Genomic DNA, 19,366 nt, shown 5'->3' with positions numbered 1-19,366 from the left:
GCTTTTAAAGAATCCATAATTGAGGCATCATTACTTGCAACTAAAATGTCATCAACATAGACAAAAAACATGATGACTAAGGTACCTTCTTGTTTACTGAAAAATGAATAGTCTGATTTTGATTGAGTAAAACTAGTGGCCAACAAGGTCGAGGAGAATTTTGCAAACCATTGTCTTGAGGCTTGTTTTAAGCCATATAAAGGTTTTTGAGCTTACAAACCAGATTTGACTTCCCTTGTTGTCAAATCTAGATGGCAAAGACATGTAAACCTCTTCTTGAAGATCATCATTTAAGAAAGCATTATTCACATCCAGTTGAATAACAGTCCAATTCTAGACAGCAGCTATAGATAAAAAAATCCTAACTGTTGTAAGCTTGGCTACTGGACTGAATGCTTCATAGTAGTTAAACCCTTCCAATTGAGCATATCCCTTAGCTACCAATCGAGCCTTGCATCTCTCCACATTGCCATCATATCTAGGCTTCAACTTATACACCCATTTACAACCAACTGAGTGTTTGCCATCAGGTAGAGGAACCAAGTCTCATGTTCCATTTTCTTTTAAGGCTAAGATTTCTGATTGCATAGCATCCCTCCATTCAGGATATAAAATGGCTTGAAAATAAGTCTTGGTTTCAATCAGAGTAGAAGTAGTAAGAACAAAAGACTTATGAGAATGTGACAATTTGTCATAGGTCAAGTATTTATTGAGTGGATGAGAAGTACTCAAGGAACCAGAAGCTTGTTGATCAGAGAAATAGGATGATTGCAAACTAGCCTGTTGACAATGATAGGATTGAAATATGTGGGAGGATGTCTAGGCTTAGTTGATCTCCTAGAATGATCAACTTGAGTAGTTGATATAGGAAATGAAATGGCAAGATGATGTTCTAAAACTGAGAGAGGTGCAGAAATGGGAAGATCAGAATTTGGAGCAAGAAATGGAATAGAACAATTATTTCTAATTGTTCTTAGAAAATGAAAATAAAAGATTTTGAGCAAGAAATGGTGTTGATGAAGAAGTATCAAAAGAAAAAACATCTTCATGAAATACTACATTCTAGAAATGTTGCAAGTATGAGTTTCTAGATTTAACAATTTATAACCCTTAACACCAAATGGATATCTTAAAAAAAACAGATTTTACAGCTCTTGGAGAAAATTTAGATTGATTATGAGAGAGTGTTGAACCAAAACACAATCAGCCAAACACTCTTAGATGTGAAAAAGAGGAAATTTTGTGATATAAGAGCTCAAAAGGAGTCTTATTCAAAAGAAGAGGACTCGGGGTTCTATTAATAAGGTAAACAGCTATAAGTACGCTGTCTCCCCAATAAGAAACAAGAAGTTTAGCATGAAAAATAAGTGACATTGCCACATTGAGAATGTGTTGATGTTTCCTCTCAACAACAGAATTTTGTTGTGGAGTACGAACACAACTCAATTGATGAAGGACTCCTTTAGAAGCAAAGAAAGCCTTCAAAGAAAACTTAGGTCCATTATCAAACCTAAATGCTTTAATTTTAACATTGAATTGAGTTTCTACATGGATGAAGAAAGACTGTAAAAGAGGAGCAGCTTCATATTTTGATTTCAATAGGTATACCCAAGTAGCCCTAGAGAAGTCATCAACTATTGAAAGAAAATACCTAAATCCATCATTAGTTGGTGCTGCCATTGGTCCTCATATATCACAATGCACCAAATCAAAAGAAGATGCACATTTATTATTACCAATGGGAAATGATAAGCGTTTTTGTTTAGCAATGAAATAGGTAGTGCATGAATCAAACTTGGAAGTCAAAAACAGGAATGTGTTTATGCAAAAGTTGCATTCTAGAAAAAGATGGATGGCCTAATCTAAAGTGCCATAAGGCTACATCAGATTGAACAGAAAAACAGCTAGAGGAAGAAGAATCACTGTGAAGAACAGATGAGTTGGGAGCAATCAACTTTTACAGACCATCTTGCAATTCACCGCCCCAATCATCTTCCAAGTTGCTAGGTCCTGCAGAAAGCAATTATCAGCTTTAAGAATTAAGCAACAGTTAAGAGCTTGTGTTAATTTACTAATTGAAATGAGATTAAAGGAAAAAGTAGGTACACATAAAACATTGGTTAAGGTAAGAGTATGACTCAAAATAATATCACCAATATGTGTAACCTCTACATAAGTACCATTGGGCAGCTTGACTGAATTAGAAACAATAGTAGGAATGCCGGTGTAAAGACTTGGAGAGTGAATCATATGATCTGAAGCTCCACTATCAATGATCCAAGAATAAAAATTGACTGAATTTTCAGCAACACAAAAGGTTTTGTGTTTACTTGAAAAATTTGGAACCAATGCCATGTTGACTGAAGGAGTGGCAGGAGATGAAGCTAGTTTCAACAAGGCTAGTAATTGTTGACATTGCTCAACAGTAAGAGGCAGGTTAGAGAAATTCTCAGTGTTCTAAACTGCATTAACAACATTGCCACCTTTGGACTTATCCCTAAATTTATAGTTAGGAGGATAATCATGAAGTTTTTAATATTTGTCAACTGTGTGTCCAACAATACCACAGTGACTGCAGGTGAATTTTGCTATGTGTATTTCCCTTAAAATTCTTAAAGGAATTGTCTATTTTAGCAGCTAAAACTACTTATTCAACAGAAGAAACAGTAGTATGTTTTTTACTAACAAGCTTTTGTCGCTCTTCTTGTATAACAAGAGAAAAAACTTTGTTAATAGATGGCAAGGGATCCATCATCAAAATCTAATCCCTTATATTATCAAAAAAATCTGTAAGTCCCATCAGAAAAGTCATCACATAATTCTGATGATGATAAGCAGCAAAAATCTTGGAAGAATTACATGTGCAACCTCTACAAAGACAGACAGCTAATGGCTGATAATTCAAGAGTTCATCCCAAAGTACCTTTAAATCTATAAAATAGGTGCTAACATCATTGTGTTCTTGACGTAGGGCAGAGATTGCAGTTTGCAATTCAAAGATCCGAGATCCATTCCTTTGTGAAAATCTCTCCTTCAATTCCAACCACATTGCACGAGAAGAATCAACATAGATGACACTTTGAGCAATCTTTGGTAACAAAGAATTGAGAAGCCAGGAAAGAACAATTGTGTCGCATTTACTCCATGGAGAAAACAGATGATCATCCATAGCTGGAATTGGAATGGATCCATCAATAAATCTTGGTTTATTACGTGCCTTCAAGGAAAGAAACATGGATCGTGACCAGGAATGGTAATTACTATTACTCAACTTCTCACTGACCAAAAGAACACCAAGATGATCAACATTTGTGAGAAAGAAAGGACTATGTGGATCAAATTCGATATTAACAACGGAAGAATTGGCAGGAACATTAGCAGCCATGATCGTCAGGAAATCAGAGAGAAAACTAATTTCTTCTATTTCTCCTAATACTATATCAAGAACTCTAATTTCCAGAGAGAGAAAAATATTCTTTCGTATATTGATATTCTTTCATATATTGATATTCTGATATTAACATAAACATACAAAGTTGCCTTATATACAAAAACTAAACTTCATTCCTATTGGCTAATACATTAATAGAAAGATAACTAAACTTTCTATATGTACACGTGTAAAAGTAAAATAGAAAGAAAGCCTAAGTCTTAATAGTGATTGTACGTTACATTGAACACAACATTTAAAAAAGAAAATTGAAAAAGGCCTTTAAGTTGAACACAAAGTCCATGGGTTAAACATGGTTAAGAGATCTCAATTTTCTTCTCAAGTTGAAAGGTATTGTGTCAAGCTCTAGTACTGTTATCACCTTGGACACTCTCTATTCCCCTATCCTCACGATTAGATCCAAAAGATCTATCTTAGTCAAATGGATTCATCCTTCCATTGTTATGTTTAAGTTAAACATAGATGACGCCTTCAAAGGCAACCTTGATCCTATAGGCTGTGGGGAAGTTCTGCATTCCCATTATGGTTCGTTTGTTGTTGGTTTTTTCTCCTTTCTAGGGATTGGTACTAATACTTATACTGAAATTTCTACTCTAAAATTGGGTCTTGCCTTATGTTATCAACTGAGTATTACTGATCTTATCGTGGAGTCAGACTCTCTTCTTATTGTTAATTAGTTCAAGAATAATGTGTTGCCCTCTTGGCCCTATTTTAATATTTGGAATGACATTCTTCATTTTAAAAGTGATTTCCAATTTGATTTATTCCATGTATATAGTGAAGATAATGTCTTAGTTGATAGTCTTGCTTCCTTCGGTGCAATAGACAATACAATAAGTTTTTCCGCCTTTTATAAATTATCTAAACATGTGATTGATATCTATTTTTTGGATTGTACAGGAACTTCCACGTTACGTCATTAATTTTCTTTTCTTTCATTCTCAATTGTAACTAATTTTATTAAGAATTATAATATTTTATAGGACTCCGATTTTAGAATTTTTGTAAGCCCTTGTTCCCATGACTAATCAATAAAAATGAATATTGTCCTTTTCTTTTTAAAAAAAAAAAAAATTCCATGGGTGCATTTGTCACACGTCAACCTCGTTTACAAACCAAAGACGTACATAGGCAATTAATGGGTATGACTGGGACTTAAATCTACCTCATTACATGCACATGGGCGTCGTGCGTTTCATTCCATATATATTTTATCTGTTTCATGCTTCTGCATGGATGCCCATGGTCATGACTCATGATTGATATACATATATATAAATATATATATTTCCTTTTTATATATATATATATATATGGGACCTAATGATCGATGCTTGTTTTTCAAAGGTCTGGCGATTTAATTTTTTTGGTTTGGTAAGACATGAACGTCTGACTTTGAAATTGTGATGAAATTGGACGTGACGAAAGAGTTGCTAGTGAATGGGATTAGTTAGGTTTAAGAAAATTCAATTTTATATCACAATTTACCTAATTTTTGGGTTGTTGTGATCTTCTCATGCATGTAAAAGTTTTCTAGGCACCGACAAAAGTAGGAACCTTCATCTCCCTTCAAAATGTTTCAAAACCCACCTTTTCGGACATAGAAAATGATTGGGAGTTGCAGCTCCAATTGTCTTCTTTTCTTAACATGAGTTCAATATAAAAAAAAAAAAAACCAAATCAGATGGTTAAGGTAGTCGTGCATGTTACAAAAAAATGTATTGTTTTTCTTTTATCACAAATATCGCTCGCTTTTACGTGCAATATTTCAAATTTAAACATACAACTTACAAGGACATGGGAGGACATTACACACGCAAAATTCCAAAAGAAAATCTCAAAAATTAAAGGTTTTTTTTTACAAGGACGGTACCAATCCATGTCATCAATCAAGTCATGTTCTGGCCTGCCATGGTCAACAGGTAATTATCCGATCTCCTTCTCCTCCACTCCATGTCAAACAAATTTCAAATTTCTGCCTAGCTAGCTCCTTGACCTGGCATGGTCAACGTACGATGTAGGTTGGGTGCGAATAGATATGTCATTGGTGAAGAAAGCTGGCTAGCTAGCAAAGGATGGTGAAGTCACGGGCCGGCCGGGGGATTGAATCGATTGATCATGTGATCTCAAGCGAACAAAGGATAAAGTTACATAAAACGTATATACGAGTTCGGAGATAAGATCTACTAAGATGTCATGTTTACCATGACTAATCTTAAACAATCATATTTTTGTAAGATTAAGATCTACAAAATGAGTCCGAGCGAGATATCCGTGCCGAAAAAACACTATCGATAACAAAATTGAGCTCAATTAACTAGGTAACATTCCAAACTAAGTATCAAGAATCGTGCCTATGAAAGATCGATACTATAGTAAAATATCTCAACCTCGGGTATATTTTAAAATGGATTCTAAATTGATCACTGAAAAACATAATTCCCTCTCTAACTTAACCATCGAAGACATAGCCCACGTTGTATACTTTATCCGCAAAGTGTTTGTGAATGATAACAATGATATCAACGATTTATGTCCGCAAAGTGCATCACGTACAAGAGATATTGCTTCTGTTAGATATTTAGTGTTAATGGTCGAATATATCGATGGATGTAATTTGTTATTTGGGTTTGAATTCTGAATTTGGGGGTAAAAATTTGTAAGTTTCAGGGAGGAAAGGTAATCTTTCAGCAATGTGCCAACATGCTGTCCTCATGACAAGTACTCCACACAACAGCCGAGCGGGAGCCTAGCAGCAACATGACTATCATCAACTTCTTGTGATAGTTAAGACTACTGGTTTCTATGCCGTGATTTTATGATTTAAATTTGGGAAATATTTTTGTGATAAAAGAATTATATAAAAATAAATTTATCAAATGATATAGTTTGATTTAATAGATTATACTGTAAAATTATTTTTATTATAAAATAAATTTGACAGATTTTGTAAATTTACATCATTTTATAAAGAGAAATGATACTTGCAGTCATGAATGTATAAGCGTCGTGTAGTCGTTTTGAAAAAAATAAATAAATATAGGACCCATATAAAAGGAAATTAATTTTTTAATAATAAATCTTATTTTTTTTTAAAATAACTATACTATGTTTACATATTTCACGATTGTATATAGTATTAATCTTTTATAAATATATTTATATATGTATATATACATTATATATATAGCATTTCTATTTGACATTTGACAGATCTTGCATAGATTTTTGCAAAAGGGTAATGATAGACACAGACAACATCGTCGTGGGGATTCTTTATTCACAAAGTACTCTGGGCTCGATCTGGTGTACTGAAAACAAAACAAAAAGATAACACCCGCTTGGAGAAGCATCCTTCTATTCACCGCATGTACGTGAAAGAGGATGGGAATCCCGTGGCTGTCTATATATAATAATACATAGCTGTTTCGGAGATACATCGACCAGGCATAGGCGTATTGAATCCTAAATTGCATGGTCCCTCATTTTTTTTTGTTTTCTTTCTTTATTTTAAATCGTTCTTCGATGCAGGAAGGTTGACTTTGCTAATCCGACAGAATCTATAAAATCGATGGCTAAAGTCGAGGTTGTCCTTTCTTTGAGTTAGGGATATAGGAAAGGACTTCCACGAATCTGTTCTTAATTCAGGGAAACACACGTTTCCTCCGTTCCGTTCACATCTCCCTCAAGGAGCTGCTTCGTTGACACTGCAGTTTCTAAAACTATCCCTCCAATATATAGTTAATTGGCATAGTTGTAGATAAGGAAAAGTAATCTGTCCAATGGTTAGATAGTTTGGATATTAATCTTTTTTCAAGCTTGGTCTCTTAAGGGCTCGTTTTAGAAGTGAAATAAGATAGAGAATTTTATAAATAATAGTAAGATAATTTGAGCTGAATATTTTTTTTGATTCTGAAAAATGAATGAGAAAAAATTGAAAAAAAAAAGTATAAAATTAAAATATTATAAAAATATAGTTTTATAATATAATTTGAAATTTGAAAAAGTTGGAATTGTTTTTTATTTTTTATTTAAAAATTTAAAAAAATTGTAATGATTAATTGAAAATTTTGTATTTGAATTATATTTGAGAATAAGATGTGATGAGATATAATGAGATTATATGAGAATTTTATATTTCATCCCATATCCCAAACCTGCAAGAAGCATTTTGAGAGCAGCTAAAAGATTTTTGTCCAGTAATTGTCTTCCAGATTCTAAGCTCTGTAGTAGATCCTAACACCTTACCTTGCGTTTGTTTGTCCACTAATAGGGTTGAATTTATGTTTGTAGACTCTGTACGTCTCAAATTTTAAAAAATTGTAAAATTATCACTTGTCTAAAAAGTTTAAGTTGATGGGAGGATGTAGATTTTATTTTTATTTTATATTTTAACACTCCTCTCATGTATAGACCAGACTCATTCTCAATGAGTAATACAATATGTAGAATATTTAATTAAATGTAATAGAATGTAGAGTCAGGATTTGAATTCAGAACTTCTAATTTGATACCATGTGAAATCATCACTTGTCCCAAAAGTTTAAGTTGATGGAAAGATGTAGATTTTATTATTTATTTTATATCTTCACAAAAACAAAGAAATTAAGTTATGTAGGCCTTTCATTTGTTTCCAAAAAGAATTTTGGGAGTATTTTTTTGGGAAATGAGGCAGGGAGTAATTCTACGTATTACATTAGCAGCTTTTTTAATCATCAATGCTCAATTTGTATACTCTAATATTAAAGTTAATAAAAGCCAAAGTAGAATGTTATCACAGGGCGACAGAAGGTGGAGACCTCTTCTTCTAGCACTAACCTGTGACTCCTCTTTAAGCAGCATCCAAAATTTCTTATATAAAAATCCATGAGAGAGAGGTGAGGAAAGTGTTCCACTGACCACTTCCCAGGATATGGGGTACAAACTACAAACTCCAGAGAACTGCCTCACTTTTCAATTGCAAACAAAATCATATATATTCGAAGCATCCGTTTCTACTCTTTCCAAATACTCCCTCTCTCTCTCTCTCTCTCTCTCTAAACTTAATTGGTGACTTCCACCCATTTTTTGTCCTGCCCAGAAGAGGGATTGATGATCCTTATTCCTCGGTACCGACTTCACAGATTAGAATTTAGAAGTGGAATAGAAGAACCGAGAAGTATGATCAGGGTGAGAAGAAATGTTTAAAAAGAGGGAAAACAGCAAACTCATTTGAGTTCACATTTCGAAACGTGTAATAAAAAAATAAAATATGTTCCGAAGACTGCTTCTTTGTTCTTGAGGTATTAAATGGGCATCGAGGTTGATGAAAGGGTTTCTTTGAAGTCAAACAGAATAGCCCATTTCATGAAAACAAAGCAGTAAAGTCATCCCATTTTGTTCGTTTCTTTTTATTGTTTATCCGATCAATTTGATTCACGGTCTATAATTTGTAGCTAATAAGTCGTATTCTCGTTATTAATATTATTATTTTTGTTGGCTCCGTGGATAGATTTGTGGTTACTCCTTTCGAAATCTCACCTTCTGGCACCATTTATTTCTACCCTCTAAAACTCGCATTGAATTCAATGAATTATCTCTCCCGGCCTCTTTCTCTCACTCTCTCTCTCCAGCAAGAGAAAAAAAAGGATTGAGGTGAACTAATCCGTTGAAGTATTGCTCTTTCAGGGTTTCTCCATTTGGTCTTGGATTTGTTTGTTGGTGGTACTGCATGAAACTCTTCATACTTGATGAATCGTTCTGAAATTGGTATTTTTGGGTGAGTTTTTCGTGTTCTTTCTTTAGAAAATATGGAACGGCTGTTCCTCGAAATCAAAGAACGAAACTTTGCTCCTCCCACACAATCATATTTCCTTTCTCAGCCACCCCCACCCCCACCACCCACTCTTCAATCTGATATCTTCAGATTGAACGACAAGGTCAGTCCAGGCATACTGCTCATCATTATAATTCTTGCCATCATCTTCTTTGTTTCTGGTTTGCTTCACCTTCTTGTTAGATTCCTCAGGAGACCCCAAAATAGAGACCCAGATGATTTGGAGGGTGTGACGGCTTTTCAAGGGCAATTGCAGCAACTCTTCCACCTCCATGATGCTGGGGTTGACCAGTCCTTCATAGACACCCTCCCTATCTTCCATTACAAAGCCATTATAGGGTTGAAGAACCCCTTTGACTGCGCTGTCTGCCTCTGTGAATTTGAGCCCGAAGACAAGCTCAGGCTGTTGCCAAAATGCAGCCACGCCTTTCACATGGAATGCATTGACACATGGCTCTTGTCTCACTCCACTTGCCCACTTTGTAGAGCTAGCTTGCTCCCTGATTTCTCTCCAAATCGCAACTGCTCACCCATTGTACTTGTTCTTGAATCTGGAAGTGAGAGCTCAAGAGAGATTATCCCAGAGGCTGCTCCTGGCCAAACCAGTTCAGTTGGAAGAACCGATCCCCGTCTGGGTTCGCATTGTGTCACTGAATTTGGGTCCGCACGCATCGATTTATCGCATAAATCTGGTGATTTGGGTGCAAAAGATGATCCCAGACCAACCGTGACGGTGAATTCAAAGGAAAAAGTAGTGCCTGTTAAGCTTGGAAAGTTCAGGAATGTGGATGGAGGTGAAGGTAGTAGCAACAACAACGTGGATGCAAGAAGATGTTTCTCAATGGGTTCGTTTGAGTATGTAATGGATGAGAATTCTACGTTGCAAGTACCCATTAAAACCCCAGTGAAGAAGCAATCAAGCAAGAAGCTTTCTTTGCCATTAACGCCCGGCCACAGGCTAGCAATGTCTGAATGTGACTGTGAATCCAGAAGAGAATTCAAATTCAACGGGTTTGAAGCAATTGGAAATTTTGAAGCATACCGGGATCCTAATCTTAACATCAATGCCAACGGCAATGGAAGTGCTATTGGAAGGAGCAAAAGAGAGAGCTTCTCTGTTTCAAAGATTTGGCTCCGAGGGAAGAAGGAGAAGCCGAGTGCATCAGCTGATGCATCGAGGCGGGCGGTCTCGTTCCGGTTTCCGGTGCACCGAAGTGTTGTAGCCGAAGAAGATTTGAAGGCCAAAAATGGAGATGGGGGTGCAAGGAGGAGTATTTCTGAGATTAACATTGGGAGGCGCGAGAATGGAGGGAATGAATTGTGTAGTGACGAGGAAAGGCAGAGCTGTAACAATTTGGATTCTCAAGCAAAGGTACCATCTTTTGCAAGGCGGACATTGCTCTGGCTCACGGGAAAACAGAACAAGGTCGTTCACTCGTCCTCGGCATCAAATGTCTAGTTTCGTTCTATTTCTTCTTCGATCTTCTTTCTTAGATTAATTTAAATTTGATTGCCTAATCATGGAAGGTATAATTAGAACATCTGCAGTTGAGAATAGAGAGAAGAGATTCCAAGCGTGTAAAGAGATCTGAAGTACTGAACTGGACACAAGACTCTCTGCATTTCACTGATAATTTTTTTTTTTTTAGTATCTGCCAAACTCAGAAACAAAAAATGCTAGCGTTTTCAATAAGTCTGCCACGAAAAGTGTGCAAATAATAATTTTTTTTTAAGTATTCGTTCAGTTCTATTTTAGAATTATTTGTCTCCACCATTGTTGTATTGTATCTGTTCTTTGAGTTCCTCTGTTGAACACACCAACTTTTTGTAAGTATTTTCTATAATTTATAAAGTTGTGAGCTTTATACCACCTTCATTCTTTCATCCCAAGCAGAAAAAAATCTCAGAAATTTAACGCAACAATTTACATATAATACTTGTGACGGAAACTTGAAAGTAGTTGGGTCCTATATTAGTATATACATGGTTGTTGAGTTGCATAATAAATGCAAGCGGGTGAAATTCAAATTCGAAGTGAACACGAGTCACTCTTTCATTAGCAGGAATTGCCGAGGAAGGTCGTTTTGGTTGCAGGCTGGTGCATTTAATCTGTAAAGATTGGAGCGTATGGAGGGTGGAGGGACTACAACATATATGCATTAATGGCTAATGTTAATAATGTCACAGAAACAGTTGGAAGCTGCTGACTGGTTCAATTCATGGCACCTAACCCGTTCTCATGTGCCTTGGTCTGAAGAAAAAAAATGGAGAAATATGTTCTGGATTCCTGTCTTGAGTTTACATGTTGTGTCTATCTCTATTTAATTATAGATGGTACTTGTGGGACAGAAAATTGGAGAGAATCTCTATCCATATTTATTCTTAGGGTAGTGCTAATGTCACAATCAGTATTGATTCTTAAGCGTGCCCACTAATATAAATTTTATTTTTTATTTTTTTATATATAAAAAATATACTAATAAACTAATAGTCACTTTTTTAATTAATAAATAAAAACAAAATTAAATACATAAACGAGGGGCAAAATAAGGCAGCATAGTACCATTACTTTTATTACTCATACATGCCAAGTATGTTGCCGGCTTCGAATACCCACAAAGCCCTTTTCAATTTTCACTTTCTTGCATTTCTTTGCCAATTCATGGGTTTGTTGATGTATGACTTGGCTTAACTTTATCCCCGTAAACATTTAACTCTCCAAGCGTTTGAGGTTATCTACCTCATTAGTTTTAGCTTTGATGATGCGGCAGAAATGCGTAGACCGACGTAATAGTAGTTGTGAGTTGGTGATGGCTTTGTTGGAGAAACTTAAATAGACAATTTGGAGAATCAAGATGGTGTTAGTAACGTTACATACGTAAAGTTAAGGAGAACAATGGTCGATGATAAGCAACCATTCGAAATAGAGAGATGTTTTAACTATTTTTTACAAACTGACGTGATTTGATGTCTGAATTTGTTGTCGTATGACTTGACTTAACTTTGTCCCCGAAAAGATTTAAGTTCCCAAGTGTTTTTGAGGTTATCTGCATTATTAGTTTTGGTTTTAATAATGAGGCAAAAACGCGTAAACCGGCGTAGAGGTAGTTGTAAGTTGGTGATGGCTTTGTTGGAGAAATGTAAATAGACAATTTAGGGAATCAAGATGGTGTTAGTAATGTTACATACGTAGAGTTAAGGAGAACAATAGTCAACGATGAGCAACCATTCAAAATAGAGAGATGTTTTAATTATTTTTTATAAATTAATGTAATTTGATGTAGTACTTTAAATTGTAAAACTATTTTTATTGTAAAATAGATTTAACATATTATATAAAATCATATCAATTTGAGGTTTATTTTTATAAAATTTATTTGTGATTATAGCACTTCTCTTCAAAATATGACATCAGTAAATGTATATAGAAAAAAATGAATTTATCTTATAATTGTTATGGATAATAATATTATGTTAACAAGTTGTGTAATTATTATGTCTATATCATTTCGCATTTATCTTTTAACATATTTTTGCTAAATCACCGTCAATGAATACACATAGGTACTTGATGAGGGTGCGCAATTGCTACCATAAACTGGAAAAAAGTAAAATCTATAGAGTAATTATTATGCAATTTTATAATATAGATACGTGATACTCACGTCCTATTATATGATGCCAAGTTAATTAAAAACGATATTTATATAATTAATTTTAATTATATAATATATTATAATTATCACGTTATCTATATAAAAAAAGCTATACTCTATACTCTCATCTTATTTTCATCTGACTGTATAAGATGTAACATATTTATCATTATTAGATGATAAATAATCATCCAATAAAAAATTATTCAATAGTGATAAATATGGCACATCTTATATAATAAGATAAAAATAAAATGATAATATGGTGTATAGAATTTTTCATTTCGAGAACGCTTGATAGTTGGTAGTGTTGATGTAAAAGTTTGTTGGCTAGGATTAGATGGCTATGACTTATTTGAATTATTGGATGAATGTAATTTGTCTTTATCTTTATCTATGAATATTTAAATTCAAAGATAAATAGATTAATAGATAAAGATTTGTCTTTATCTTTATCTATGAGTATTTGAATTCGAAGATAAGTGGTTGAATAGATAAAAACTCAAAAGACTTTTGATCAAGATTCAATGTTAAAAAAGATAGGAGAAATTAAGTGATCTGGATAAAATATTCAAAAAGAAGATATTAAGCAAAAAAAATTTCAAACTATCAAGAAGTTATCTAAAGCCATTATCTGATGAAGCTTTAGTGCTGGCTGTTAGCAGTCTGTCAGCAGAGTTCTTTCGTCAGTAGACTCCTGTTGCACCTGAAACTCTTATCAGATTTGTTCCGTCAGCAGAATCCTACAACAACTAGAATTGATTTTCAGATTGTTTATTTAGGGGATCATATTGGTTAGGATCTATAGAGATTCAGATCTACATATTTTCTATAGCACTTTCTAGTGCATTGTTTGGTGAGAAAATTCCTTAGTGAATTTTCATATTTGTGATCTCTCTTTGAGTGTGATCGTGCTTCGAGCATGGAGGATCATGTTATTGGACTTCATCCCCTAGAGTTCTATGAGGAAAGATAATATTTGAAAATCTCCAGAGGTTCTAGCTGCTATTGCGGTAGAAGACAAATTGGTCGTTTGTCTGGGTAAGTAAGAGAGTCAAGTTGTAAAGATTTTGTAATTGATGAATACTTGTAATTGATTTTCAAATAATAAGATTGAATTTTTTAGATTTGGTTGTCCCATAGGGTTTTACCTTTAAAGAGTTCTTTAAAAGGTTTGCATTCGATACCAATCCTAGTGTTATGTAATTTATTTATTTTATATTATTATTTAATTATTAAATTAATTACATGCTTGAATACTAACCAATTTATTGAATGAATTGATAGATATTTTTACTGCATCACATAAATACTTAAATGATTTCAAGTAGGTTTTCAAAACTATATGGAAGTAGTAAGATATAGGTCTGTGGACTGACCTGAGAAACGGATTTGATAAGTAGGCCTTTTATTACGTGGAAGACACCATAATGGGGCTGGTTGGTCTCTTTCCAACCATGTTCGTATCATTCTTTCTTTTGTATTTTTTTTTTTTTTTTTTTTTGTAATTATTTCATTTTAATTTTTGGGTGAGATCCAAATCTCGGCCCACCTTTCTTGTTAGGAAAAATGAGGCCCAGTTGTGCTCAAACCCGGATAGGCCTGTGATTGGCAGCTTCAACCTCGAATCATTCCTACCCGTATAGTCAAAGTCAAAGCCAAAGCCGAAGGCAAAGGCGAAGGGACTAACTACTTATATAAATGACTCAATCAGAAATATTTTAGTCACAAATTTTTTTTATAAAAATAAATTTATAAATTGACATAGTTTAATATGATATATTAAATTGTAAAATTTATTTTATTGTAAATAGATTTAACATATCATATAAAACTACATTAATTTATATATTTACTTTTATGAGATCTTTTTATAATTGTAGTACTTTCTCATATAAATACTATAGGGTTTGCATTTTTTGTTCTCTTTAGAGATATAATGCAATTCATGTCGGTATGTACTATATATTGAGATAAAGAATATATTTTCACCTTAAGCGACTTTTGGGCTAAAGTGATCAATAGTCAAAAGACAAAAGGACAATCGATATATCTTTCTCTAGATCAGGCTTTTCTTCCACAACAGCTAGCTAACTCATGCCTAAATTAATGGAAAAAATAGGATTGCTCAAGACTTACTTGGTCGGTCCAATTCTACATTTTAATGTTTCTATTACTTAATTAATTAAGGTTAATTGTTAGGTCAAGAAATAAGAAAAGAATGATAAATATTACTTCTCTTTTTGCATATATATACTTTCTTTTGCACAAAAATGAGGGATTAAATTAGAGAAATTATTTATACAATTATAAGGTGTATAAGTCTTGTTGATCATGAATTTTGAGAAAAATAGACAAATTTAAAAACACATGAATTTTTTTATTTATTTTTTTATTTTTTTATGGTGGATCTTTTTTAAAAAAAAAATGTGCGAGAGTTGTGTATCCTAAAACTTTGTCTAGCATTACTAGTTAAAGAAGAGAAAGATAACAATTTGATAAATGTATCGATAGGATCCCAATTTAACCAAAACTAATTATAAGGATAATTCATATGAGAAAGTACTACAATCAAAGTCATCTGGACCCTACTCACCCAGAAAATAATTAAACATAACGACAAACATAACAAAATTAGGAAGTTAGAATCGGAATGCAACGAAACAAACAGACAAATAAGTATCATAAACGTAACAAAAACATTCAAAGTTAACACCCTATTATTAAGCACGACAAAATTGGAAATACATCACGAAGTTGGGACCATAAGAATATTACGTATTTTTCCATTTTATTTTTTTCTGATTTGATTTTTACACATTCCGGTCAGGACTAATTAGTAATTAATCTGGAATAGGAAAATGATAGTATGATTGTCAAATATATCTATCAAATGTACTCACTTATATATATATATATATTTAATAGTTAAGGTAGTAATTATTAGTGAATTTATATATATATATTATTTTATTCTTAATGATTAAGAATGTTTAAAAAATAAAAATAAAAATAAAAATTAGAGATCTCATTTATATTAACGTGAATATTTTGTGGACACATTTATCGGTAACTTAGCTTTGTCGTTTATAATATTAATTGAAGAATATAATTCGGTATATTCCATGAACTGGCCATAAGAGCGCGTCAGTTTGTTCTCACTTCCCATTGTGGTCCAAAATTTGAAAAATAAAAATAAAAAAATCAACGCAACCTCTATTATTACCACTGATCTTATCTAGCCCTTTCCGATCATAGTTGTTCTCCAAATCCATAGATATAGCTGGATGAAAAATAATTTGTATAAATTTTAAATAGATAATTTTCATGTAAATTTTTATAAAAATATAGATTCTGTCTTAAAAAAATATGAAAAAAATTGTTTTTTTAAAGAAAATCTTTTAAAAAAAAATCTATACAAAATTTATTTATTTTAAATTTATATAATTAAGTACAGTGGACAAGGGAGGAAAATTTCGATGATGATGATGTGATGTTGTTAGGCTAGAAGACATGACGTTCGCCGCCTTGACAATTTTGCACGTTCATTTGACTAGAGACCACGAGAAATTAAGGTAGTTTCAAGTGAAAGAACATAAAAGTATTTATGTACCTTTGAGGCGGTAAGGAAGACAGGGAAACCACATATTATTTATTTATTAGCGTAGAAAAATATACCAAATTATCTTCTTATATTGCTCTATAAATTGGAGGCCTTATTTCTACTTCTTTTGCATCAAAGAAGTAGAAGTGTAATAGACTCATCGTATAATTTTTGATAGGGAAAAAAAGATGGGGTTGGGTATTCGTGCTTTGATCATGGTATCCATGACCATATATACTCTCACGTCAGTGGCAAATGCTGCAGAGGGGACTGCTACTTACTACACTCCTCCATATGTTCGTGAGTATATCTATTTATATGTATCTATTAATTAACATCGACATGCCTGTGTATATATATATATTATGAGCTTTCATATTATATTTTATCTATATCTTTCAGATTTCTAAAGTAGACATATTTTCCATGTAAAGAGTTCTTATTTTTAAATTTTTCTTCTCAATCAATATTTGTTATGTCAATAATGTTAAGAATATACGTATTCTTTACATCGCCTTGTAAATATAATTCTTTTTTATTTTTAAGCACTATTATGTTTCTTATTTCTAAAAATGTGAGATTCACTGAAATTAAAAAAAATTTAATTAGATTTCTTAATAATTCAACATAACTCAAATCCCATCAAGTTAGAAATCTTTATTTTCTGCATGTGCTCAAATTCATCTAAATAAAATTAGTAAACTACTCTTGAATACGCATGAAATCAATCTAGCCAGTGTGATGCATGCAAATTAGCATGCTCAATTTCAAATGGGGCAGGCAAATGCTATGTACTGCCCTATTGCATGCATCAAACTCTAATTACGTGATCAAATTTAATTATAAGAATGTTTCAGGAGTTTCAACAATTAATTATTATCGTTGACTACTACAGCCTCTTCGTGCTACGGATTTCAAAACAATGGTGTCATGATAGCTGCTGCAAGCGATGCAATATGGGGGAATCGAGCAGCCTGTGGGAGAAATTATAGAGTCAGATGTATCGGAGCAACAAATCAAGGTGTACCACAACCTTGCAAGGGTACGAGTGTTGTGGTTAAAATCGTCGATTACTGTCCACCAGGATGTCAGGGAACCATCGATCTCTCTCAAGAAGCTTTCTCTGCAATAGCTAATCCTGATGCCGGAAAAATCAGAATTGAATATACTCAGTAAGTCTCGAGCCATGAAATTGCACATTAATTTAGTACTACTTTTGTTTGTTAACGTGCATTAAATATCAAAAGCATGTAATAATTAATTCGTCATTATTTTTTTATTTTTTTATTTTTTTGTGATTTTCAGGGTTTGAAGATATATAGGTCAGTATTATGGCCTCCGAATAACGAGTTTATATATGATAGTATTGAAATAAGCTGTATGCAGCAAGCTCGATCGTGATGTAGTACTTCTTTATTTCAAGCGTACGTGACAAGTTATATATATATATATATATATATATATATATATATATATATATATATGGGGTAACATTAATGAAATAAGCAACACGTTGAAACTTGTAAGTATCAAATATGATGCCAAGTTGACGTTGAAATATGCATATGTATGTAAGCTTCAATGCAAAATGGGCAGGCCTTACTAGTCTTTTGCTTTCATATCGTACGTGCTCGGGTATACACATATACATGATGTGATTTGTAATCGATAAATTATGGTATGAAATTTATCTGCATGGCCTGGTTGCTAATAAAAATAATTATAGAAATATTAGGCAAAATATATATATATATATATAAAACTAGAATTTATAAATTGACATAATTTAATATAATATCCTTACATCTATTTGTAAACTTAATTAATTTAATAATCTAACGTCGTAGTATCCCTCGAACGATAAAAAATAATAATAATAATAATAACTAATTAATATAAAGAAGGTTCAAGACAAATATAAGGTAAGTAGTACTTCGAGCCAGCCCAATCAAACGTACGAGATTTTAAATGGCTAGTAAAGAAAATTACTCGATTTGAATCAGTAACAAGGGATTCATTTTTGTTTTGTTTGGCAAGCAAAAACTCTCCCCTAAAAAGATTATCAAGCCTTCAAATATTTGTCTAAATTATATACACGCGTTGCTTATTATTTACCACTTCACATTTTACATCTTATAAAAAAAAAAAATTTCACTCTATAAAAAATAACATCATACTTTATGAAAAAATATTCTCCTTTAAAATATTACATTTATCGAGGTGGCTAGATGTTGAAATTTGGTATTGATAATATTATCCGTACATGCTCCCAAAACTTTCAATTGTCATAACGATGGAAGTGGACAATTAAGCTTTTATTGACCTGTAAATATCAATTGGTCCAAGTCTTCCACTAATGCCTCTGAGAAAGGATAGACTACTCTACAACTTTAATAATATTACATATAAGTGATCATCCTTTATTAATTAATTCGCGAGCTAATTAATTAATAAGGTTCGCTGCAATTAAAGGATTTTCCAGTACTAAATAAAAGGTTTAATTTCTTTCACAATTTATGCTTTAAAAAATAAACGACAGAAGAAAATATTTGGGCATTGGCATCATGTACTAAATGTTTTATTTATCGAGGTGGCTAGATGTTGAAGTTGCGTCCATTAATTTTCGCCTCTAGGGGATGGTACTAATGCGTCTCAAAGCTATCTATATTAGGGACAGACTTACAGTGGACAAGGTGGAAAATTCCGACGATGATGCTGATGTGTGATGTGAGGCCAGAAGCGATATGCCGCCCTCATGACAATTTTGCACGTTCACTTGAGACCACAAGAAATTAAGGTACGTAGTTCCAAGTGAAAGAATATAAAATTATTGTACGTAT

General features: G+C 32.9%; 2 protein-coding genes across 2 annotated transcripts; both read left to right on the top strand.

Moving 5' to 3' along the window:
- Positions 1-8,622: 8,622 nt before the first annotated feature.
- LOC109018765 (RING-H2 finger protein ATL13-like) lies at positions 8,623-11,002 on the top strand. Its single transcript, XM_019000946.2, has one exon. It carries the CDS (start codon positions 9,241-9,243, stop codon positions 10,723-10,725), a length of 1,485 nt encoding a protein of 494 aa, XP_018856491.2. The 5' UTR covers positions 8,623-9,240; the 3' UTR covers positions 10,726-11,002.
- A 5,631-nt stretch (positions 11,003-16,633) lies between these two features.
- On the top strand, positions 16,634-18,145 carry LOC109018768 (EG45-like domain containing protein). Its single transcript, XM_019000947.2, has 3 exons — positions 16,634-16,826; positions 17,422-17,698; positions 17,832-18,145. The coding sequence occupies exons 1-3, from the start codon at positions 16,715-16,717 to the stop codon at positions 17,836-17,838; spliced, it is 396 nt and encodes a 131-aa protein (XP_018856492.2). The 5' UTR covers positions 16,634-16,714; the 3' UTR covers positions 17,839-18,145.
- Positions 18,146-19,366: the final 1,221 nt, after the last annotated feature.

Source organism: Juglans regia, chromosome 8, assembly GCF_001411555.2.
Source record: "Juglans regia cultivar Chandler chromosome 8, Walnut 2.0, whole genome shotgun sequence".
Lineage (NCBI taxonomy): Eukaryota > Viridiplantae > Streptophyta > Magnoliopsida > Fagales > Juglandaceae > Juglans > Juglans regia.
This window is presented reverse-complemented; position numbering and strand designations above follow the sequence as displayed.